This window comes from Solanum stenotomum, chromosome 7 (genome assembly GCF_019186545.1).
Source record: "Solanum stenotomum isolate F172 chromosome 7, ASM1918654v1, whole genome shotgun sequence".
Classification (NCBI taxonomy): Eukaryota; Viridiplantae; Streptophyta; class Magnoliopsida; order Solanales; family Solanaceae; genus Solanum; species Solanum stenotomum.
Window position 1 is genome coordinate 13374388 of NC_064288.1, and position 9890 is coordinate 13384277.

The 9890-nt window shown below is 33.9% G+C and overlaps 1 protein-coding gene across 1 annotated transcript; it reads left to right on the forward strand.

Moving 5' to 3' along the window:
• The first annotated feature begins 201 nt into the window (after positions 1 to 201).
• Positions 202 to 5770, forward strand: LOC125871417 (ethylene-responsive transcription factor-like protein At4g13040). Its single transcript, XM_049551996.1, has 7 exons — positions 202 to 490; positions 1371 to 1430; positions 1644 to 1774; positions 3341 to 3425; positions 4770 to 4944; positions 5204 to 5325; positions 5410 to 5770. The coding sequence occupies exons 2-7, from the start codon at positions 1388 to 1390 to the stop codon at positions 5568 to 5570; spliced, it is 717 nt and encodes a 238-aa protein (XP_049407953.1). The 5' UTR covers positions 202 to 490; positions 1371 to 1387; the 3' UTR covers positions 5571 to 5770.
• The last annotated feature ends 4120 nt before the right edge of the window (positions 5771 to 9890 follow it).

A 9890-nucleotide genomic window follows, 5' to 3' on the forward strand; every position in this document is an offset into this window, starting at 1 on the left:
ATTTTTGTCATGAAAAATATGAATATACTAAGACTTTTCCATGAACAAGAGGGGCAAAATGGTCATTGAATAATAGATATATATTATAAGTAATTATAGAAGAAGTTTCAACTAATTTTCTAATATCTCTCTCTATATTAACTCTTTGTTTGTATCTCTTTCTACCCCACTACCCCTCAAAGGTAGTAGAGTGGGGGGTTTACCAGCATCACCAACAAGGTAGCCAGCCAGCCAACCAGTGTTAGAAAAGAAAGACATAATGAGAGTAGAAATAAAAACAAAAGGTGGTAGATGCATGAGTAACAACAACAACTACTTCTACAAACACAATCTCCACCTCTTTCTCTCTCTTTTTCTACCACACCCTCTTTACAATCTCCTTTCTCAACCCTTTTCAACTTGAAAAAAATCCCTTCTTTTTTTCACCTAAATCCCCATTTCAAGATTCTTGATTTTCAACCACTTTTCCTCTTCTTCTTGTAGTTTTAAGGTACTATTTTCTTGGTTTTTGGTTTTGTTTCTTTTGAGTTACTTTTGAGTTTTGACTTTTGGTTTAACATGTGGGATAATTTGTTTGTTACTATTACTGACCTTGGTCATTGTGCTTTGGATGATGACAAATGGTACTTTTTTTTTTTCATGTGGGTGGTTTTTTCCCCCTTGTTCTCTGATTGTTTTGATGTCTCTACTCTCTAGTCTTGGAAAGTTTGCATCTTTGTTCTTCTTTTCTCTTCTCCACAAAAGGTGGTAGGTTGGTGAGGGTTGACTTGGTCTACATAACCTTATCTTCCAACAGGGTCTATTTTTTGCTTTATTTTATGCAAAAATTATCTTTACTCCCTGCTGCCAACTTGGGGTTCATGTTTTTTAGTCGTTGGTATTGTCACTTGAATGTTTAAGATTCTTTGTATGGAATGTGAAATCTCCCAACCCCAGGGTGACAATATTGACCACTAACTAGTCTAAATGTTACCATTCTTTCTATGCAAGGCTAAATCTTCCACTACTTGTTTTTGGGGCTTAATTTTATTAGCAGGTAGATTAAGTAGTGTGGAATGACAAAATCTTGATTTTAGCTGTGTTGTCATAGTTTTAGCAATGTCTCCCCAGCCTCAGGCTGCTGACTTTGTTCTGGAAGTGATCATATATGTAATGCTGATAATGTAATATGAATTACAGTTCAGATTTCACTTACACTGTGTTTTATGAGTGAATATATCTTGCTTCATACATGATATCAATTCCCAGCAATCTAAGGGACAGATTAGGCATTTCTTCTACTTTGTCTAACAAGTTGGCAGTATTCTGCTATCTACAAATGGAAATGTGTCTCCAACTTTCTAATTTTCGTGCTGTTGGAATTCTGCTAGGCATAATTTGGTGAGCTATGGTGAGCATCCGAAGGCGCAAGCTGTTAGGACTTTGCTCTGGTATGGAAAGTTAGTGCATCTTGGTTTATTATAATCATTGAAGTCCAGTAGATGCATAGTTTCTATACTTTGTAAAATACAGTTGTCAAGTTTTCTATCTATTGTAAACTAGAATGCCCTGTTTTCAATTTTATCTGTTTATATTTTTCACTTACTTAACAAGTTTAGCAATACTTTTGGATAACTTTTCTTGATACACAAATGATTATGAAGGACGAAGCGCCTTCTTGGTTCCACTGCCAAAGTTCTCTGGGAATGGGCACTTTGCCGAACATCGTTTCTTCAACAACAGACCCACTAGTGTACATCCAATGCCATCAACTGATATTGATGAGTCAAAAGAGGTATGAATTGTTTATTGATGTTTGGTATTTCTACTCTATATTAGTTTAAAGTCGTTCTCATTATTCTTGCTGCATCCCTTCAGTTACTAATTTTAATGTATCTGAAAGAGAAGTGATAGCGTTATCTATATGCTTCACTATTGTGCTAATATGTTGTGTGAGCATGAATGTCTAAATTTGCCTGATTTTGTTTTCAAAAGTCTCCGAATAATCTTTGAAGACTAGTTTCTACTTCTGAACTGACAAGCAAGTAAGAAGGATGTAATAGTTTGAACACTAAAAGCATTTAGCTTAAAATGAGATAGAAGCAATGCGGAGTCACCTTTAACAATTTTAGGACAGGCTCTATAGTACCGGGGTGGCTTCTTCTATGGGTCTTTTTGCCTGCAGTCAACTGTGTCTTGAATCAGCAAATAAAGTAGTTTTCAGCCAAATGGTTCTTATGGATGATCTAATTGAAGAAGCAGTATGTGATGCGACCTTCCTAAGCTATGATCCTAAGGGATATTGTCTCTGATCCATTTCCTTCTATTTTGGGTTATCATGAAAAGATTGATTGGTTTCAATAGCACCACGTTAATCTACTAGAATTAAACCTATTTGCGAGTTTATATAATATGTTTCCTACTAAACATAAGTAGCTATTCCATACCTTCATGCTTAAGCAAACTAGTTTGCATAATAAGGAAGCTCAGAAATTCTATGCTAAATGTGTTGATTCTTATCTTCAGAACTATGTAAAACATTTTCCAGAATACTGATCAAATTAGTGGACGTGGCTTCCTCAGCATAGGTAGTTATTTGGTTTCTTGTAGAGGGAAGTCTAAGTGAAAATTTTACCGCATTTGGTAAGACATGACAACTGTTGTTATGCTGTTATGTCCTGTGCTGTATTGCGTGTGTTTCAGCTTGTTCCTCAGATCATTTCATGCAGAAAAGGAAGGGGTCCTCTAGGTTCTCCCGAAAGTGCTTACATTGAAAAACTCTTTTGTGTCTGATGGATGGAAATTCAATTCACTTGTTTTTCTGGGTAAATAATACTGGCAATGACACACAAAAGGGAAAAAGAAAATGTGTTCACTGGAGGAGGTTTATCACTAATGTCTCCAAGCAATGAGATTTTAGTGAATAGCCGACTATGTTTGTTGCCCCTTTTTCAGTTTATGGCCTTTCTTGCATTGTTTTGTCTGCTTGAACTGATAGCATTCTGACTAGTAAAAATAAAGTCAAGTGATATGATGAAGCCAAATCTTTAAATATCTTAGATTCTGTCCAGCTTTAATTGAATTTTGAATAATAGTTTTCTCTCTAAATATCTGCTTCAGTTACAGAAAGGAAAGAATAATTGATTACTAACATGTTATGGCACAACTATTACTATTATAGTGAGCAGATTAACATGTATATTCCAGTCAATAGGATTTTAATTCACAGAGGATGGATTTTAATTCACAGAGGATCATATGGATACTCTGCCCGACCCATTGAGTTTCATGTTTTCTTTATGAACTCTTAAGTTCTGCTGGCATTCTTTATATTCTAATCTATTGTTTCAATGCTCTCCAGAAAATTGCTATAAAGGTTGTTCCTGGATCATCGAATAGTCATGCCTCTGGCTCCTTGATGGAGCAGACTGCTCAACAATTTCCAGGTTTTTGGTTATATACTAATGATGGTTTGATCACCTAGTTGCCGCATTTCTATTTCATTATATTAGGGTAGATCCTGCCGATCTTTATGGTACATACAACGAAATTCAAATGTCTGTTTCGGTATCTTCTACATGACTGCACATAATTGTTCAGCCCCAGTCTTGTTTAGCTGACTTTAAAATTTTGTTGCTGCTTAAACAAAGTTCTAATGTCATATCAACTGATGGGAACTATTGTGCTTTACAAAGTCTAGTGCTGCTAGTTCAATAAAAACAGGTCTAAAGGAGTAAGGAAAATGCTGGGGTAAATAAGAAAATAAAAAAGGCAGAAGATTAGAAAAGGGGGTGGAGGGGTTGAGGAAGCTCGAGTTATTCAGCTATGATGGATGAAAGGATAGAAGATGATGAAGAATAGAATTCACTAGGAAAGTTTACTTGAACATTCAATTGATGATTCAATCTGTAATGATACAATGCCTTGTATATACATGCGAAAGAATCTTATTTTGCTAACTTCTTCTAACTAATTCAACAGTGTAACTAATTACTGATAAGGCAAAGCTAACTAACTTGACCAGCTGATTCATTTATTGTGTAACAGACAGACTGATGAGGACAGAGAGTGGAATCCTATAAATGTGTTTATGAATAATTTTCTTCAAGTATATTTAAATGAAACATGATAATTAATTGAGCAGCGCCATGAAGCAACTGCCTATTGCAGACAAAACTCAAGAAACCTCAACAGCATGAAGCACATATATGGACGACGTCTTTTACTGCTTATGTGTGTGATTACTCTGCTTTTCTATGCTCGTAAATACAAAAAAGGGATCACCTTGAATAATTAATTAGCTTCCTCTGTTCCTCAATAGTCATGGTATATAACTTCTTTCATCTAGGTTTTGAGAAGCCATATGTTGCTACTATACCTAGTTCACATTGTATAGCAATTCTTCTGGCATCAGAATATCAATATTTCATGTTTGTGGGATATGTCACTTGAAACTTAGCTGCTGATTGCTGTCATCAGCATATCTATCATCAAAAAGTTCCATCAAATGATGAATTGCTCCATTTTGTCATCAGCATATCTATCATCAAAATATTCCATCAAATGATGAATTGCTCCATTTTGTTCTTTACCTGAATCAACATTTGAATTGGCTGGGAGCTATTTGAATACTCCTACTTAAACCACCAGCTCTTGGCTCGACTGAAAGACACTCTAGTTCCATAAATCTTAGCGCAGGAATATTCACATCAAGCGCTAAGGAATCTCTTGTGTCTTTAGAAGTGCTGCTTCCATCCCATGAAATAACATTTGTGCATTTGCTGTTCCAGAAGTTAAACGCAGAAAGCGACACAGGAGAAAGCACTTTGAAAACCAAGAACCATGTCTCATGAGAGGTGTCTACTTTAAAAATATGAAATGGCAAGCTGCAATAAAAGTTGATAAAAAACAAATCCACTTGGGTACAGTTGGCACTCAAGAAGAAGCTGCTAGACTGTATGACAGGTATAATACTGCCTGCAAATTTATTTCTCTTCACCTTGTTAAATTCTGCTCCCCCTTCAGTGTGATGCTAAAAATTTCAAATGTTCGACAGGCTCGTACCTTACTGGTATCTGATAAGATGGGGTTTCCTAGGGTTCATCTACCAATTTTCAGAAATTTACAGCAACAAGATCCTTGTGCAGTTCTATTGCTATTAGATGATTCTTCTATGGAAGCCTTAATATGGATGGATTTTTTCTTTTTTCCTTTGAATTTGTAGGGCTGCTTTTATGTGTGGGAGGGAACCAAATTTTGAGCTTTCCGAGGAAGAGAAGCAGGAACTAAGACAATTCAAATGGGACGACTTTTTGGCATTTACACGCTCTGCGATTACTAATAAGAGTAAGTCCCAATACTGTTGCCACTTCTAGTCATTGTAGCATTTCTTGGTGGCTACAGTGCTAATCAGATGAAATATTTTTGCAGAAACTCGAAGAAGAAGTGGGGCTGGTGCACGGAGGAAATCTGAGCCTTTAACTTCAGCACTGAACAGTGAGGAGGATGAGGAAGAGGAGGAGGGAGGGGAGCCGGAAAGCAACAGTTTTTCAGCGTCTGAAGATATAGATCATGACATATTGTTCTCTTGATCCCCTCTTCTCCCCTCCATTTTGTGCATGCCGAAAAAAATAGTTCTACTGATTCTGTTAAGCTGTTCAGCCACGTATTTACAACTCGATGGTATTCGTATAGATTTACCCAAATATAGATGCCCCTATTAGGGTGGATGATGATACATTATCTTTCTATTGGCAAAGTTAATTGAATTTGATAACAAGTATGTTATTGTGCATGCCTCAAGACCTATTGTCATACTTGATGAACTTTGACATATGAAAGTGACTTTGATCAGCATCCCTTACCTATATGATTAAATGGAATATGAGAAGGAGATAAAGGAATTTTTGGTCATATAAGTGTATATGATTAGAGGATTTAGTAGGTTGTGAGTTAGTAAAATGATCAAAACTAAATAAGGTTTTGTTTATACATATATTACTTATGATGTCATGAAAAATGATGAGGTACAATCATACAATTATAACAACTAAACAAGTTAGGTTCGATTATATGAATTTTAGATTATGTTACTATATTAAAGATGCTATTACATGTAATATGACTATTACAATCATGATATCACATTAAATGGAGATGACACCTGTATTTTCATATGCTCTTGAATGAGAAGGGAGACATGAATATTGTGTCGGGGGAATTAGAGCATTTCGAGAGTTGTAGAAATTTTGTATATTGTAGATGTATAAAGTTTGTGGAGGTAAAGGGGATAATTCAGTGGATGAGAAGGAGAAGAGCGATTGGATCGATCTTGGTGGAATTTTGTAAGAACACAAGCGATATAGGTGTGGAGTGACTAACTAGGTTGTTTAATGTCATTTTAGAATGACTAGAATGTCAGATGATGTGTGGGCAGACTAAGAGGTATAAGACCAAGAACAAAGTTATACAGGATAAGGTGGTAGTTGCCTTCTTGGCGAACAAGATGGAGAAGCGAGATTAAGATGGTTCAGGCATGTCAAGAGGAGGTAAGCAGATGCACCAGTGAGGAGGTGTGAGAGGTTGGCTATAACGGATTTTAGGAGAGGTAGAGATAAAGATGAAAAAGAACTATGGAAGGTGATTAGACACGACATAGTTCATCTTTAGCTTACTGAGGATATGATATTAGATAGAAAAATATAGAGGTTGAGAATTTGGGTAGAAGGGTAGTAAGTGCAAAGGGTTTTCGTACATTATGTGGGAGAGGTCGGGGTCAGTCTCCTTTACACATCTTCTCCTTATTTGGTTGTATTTATTTAATATTAGCGTGATATCTTATTCTTCATTTCTTAGTATTATTGTTGCTTCATTTGCTTTATGTATCTTATTATTTTGTTGTTATTTTTATTCAATATTCTGCTTTGATAACTTCCTTTGATCCAAAGATCTATTAAAAAAAGTTTCTCTATCCAAAAGATAAGGGTAAAGTCTACATATATTCTATTTTTCTCATGCTCCACTTGTGGAATTACACCAAATATGTTATTGACTTATTGCTAATTTGCTATTATAATTTACATTTCGTAGACTAAAATTGTATAAAATTAAAAATAATACAAGTGCTTTTTTATTGTGTGCAAAGGGACAGGGAAGATAAAAGTTTTTAAAATATGTGTGGAGGGAAGGCGGTTCAATTTTCCCTAGATGGCAATGAAACATGATATACATATGGATATGGGCCAGTTTGTGTTGGAAAAAGAAGTTTAGACAAGTAAGAGTTTTCCACGTTTGATTCTCTTGCCAAAATCTTGGAATGATCGCCCTATGAGTATCATTTATCATTGATAGATCACACTACTTTTCACTTCCAAACGTTATTTTTTTAAGTCTTTATGATTGGACATGCATTTCCAGCTACCTAACTACTCAACTTGCTTCCCAAAGATAAGGGATGTGTCATAACTCATACTTTTTTGAATTACTTCTTCCATTCAAGTTATCTGCGGCCCCTTAAAGTTATTCGCATAATTCACTTAGACATCTCAACTAGGGGTTGTACCTATTGAACACATCTACCCTTCAATACATGTACTGATTTAATACTTTTGGATGACATGACATTATACGTGAAGCCAAAAAAAACTTTTTATGATTATCAAATTTATGATTAAAATAACTAAACATTAATTAATAACTAATTTCAATACTAACTAAAGAAAGGTAAAATTGAAAGAACATAATAAAAGTAGTCTTGAAAATTGAACAATTAAGTTAATTTTTTTTAAAAAAATGTTTCAACAATTCAATTAATTTGAAATGGAGGGAGTACTCTATTAGTTCATTTTTATTTGGGGAAAAAACATAGATTTTCCCTAAACTTGTACCGAAAAGTCAGTTACACGCTTAAGCTATCATGACTGCCTATTACACACCTCTGATATTAAAAAGTGGATTTATTTACCCCCTAAAGCTGACATGGCAAAATAATTATAATTAAAAAAAATCATGTGTGTCAGATAATTATTAAAGTAAAAAAAATTAAAAATCAAAATATTTCTTAAGCCCCACCCCCACATCTCTTCTTCTTCACACCCCACCCTCCTCATCTTCTTCACACCTCATTAAGCTTAAAATAAACCAATAACAAGAAACAACCAAGAAATAAATTACTTCAAAAAGGAGTAAAATTTTGGGAGGTTTCAATCGGTGGGACTTCGGCGGACGTTTTTGAGTATTGAGTGATTGATTAAAAATGGGAAGAAAATTATTTTTCTATTATCTCTATTTTTTAAGAACTCTCCAGGAAGAACATGGAAAAATAACAAAGAATGTATGCCAAAATCTGAAAATATTTACAACTACAAGCTGCAACAAATAATAATGAAAGCTTAGTTTCCATGGCCAATCAATGGAAGAAATTGAAGCAACCTTCTTGTGGGTACATTTTGGAATGGAAGAATTCTTTCACTCCAGAATCAATTTCAGATTGCGGGCAATTTCCTTGGTGATCATTGTTAAAAGTTTCTTCTTTACCATTTTGAAATGAAGAAGATAGAATTATTAGAGAATTTTAATAATTAATTAGTGTAAAATATAATTAATAAAAAAAAAGTTAAGTAATAAAAAAAAGAAATAAAAAATATACAATTTCTGACATGGCGCTGATGTGGCAGCAAGTGTAATACACAACATGCTATGTGAGTGGTGTTGCATATAGCAGAGTGGCATTAAATTCACTTTTAAGTAGTAAATGTGTGTAATATGTCGTCATGATAGTTGAAGCGTGTAACTAACTTTTCGGGACAAGATTATGGGGGAATCTATGCATTTTTCCTTTTTATTTGACATTATTTGACTTGACATATTTATTAAAAAAATAATTAATAGTATGGTATTAATTTTATCACACTGTTTCTATAAGTGTTGTTTGGCATGATATACTATTTTGACATGAATGGCACGACAAAGTGTAAAAGACCCACAATATCCTATTGGCTCCAAAACCATTTAAATTTTCCTTAAAAAAAAATCACTTTTGACTTTTCTTTTTGATTTTCTTCAAATATCTTTACTTTCTTCTTTACTTTACTCATTTTATCTCTCATTCTAGAATATGTTTCTCAATTTTTTTATTTTAGTTGGCTTAAATGTTTTGAAAAATATTTTTCAAATCAACTTATTTTCCTTAAATTATAATTTCTTTTCTTACCTCACTTTGTAGTTCGTACACCCCGACTCTCCCCATTAAAAATAAATTAAATTTTAAAATTTTTCATTTAAAAAAAAATCAATTTATTTTGTCCCTACCCCTCACCCTCCCCCCCTCCCCCCCAACATCCAAACTAGCCCCTCCCCCCAACAAAAAAAAATTAACACCTTAAAATTTTATTTTTTAAAATAGTTCAAATTTAGATTTTTTCGATTTTCTTACCCCGCTCAATCCCTGACTATCCCTACCTTGTTTCCTACAAAACAACAAATTTAAATTTTTTTTTTAAAAAAGATAATAATTAAATTTTCATTTTCTTTAGCCCACACCTACCCCAACCACCTACCATCCCCCCTCCCAAAAAATACTCCATCTGTCCCTAATTACTTGTCCACTTTTGAATTGACACACCTATTAAGAAACTAATGATTGACATACTGAGTTTACCATTTTACCTTTATTAAGTATGAAGTGAATGAATTAAAAAACTTAAGATTTTCAAGAAGTTCTATCTTTTTCAAGCTAATTAATTGATGGTATAATAGGTAAAAAAAAAAATGTCCTTTCTTGATTTGTCAAAATGGACAAGTAATTAGGGACAACTAAAAAAAGAAAAGTGGACAAACAATTAGGGACAGAGGAAGTATTAATTAAAATTTTGTTTTTCTTTTAAAAAAATAATTAAAATTTTATGTTTTTT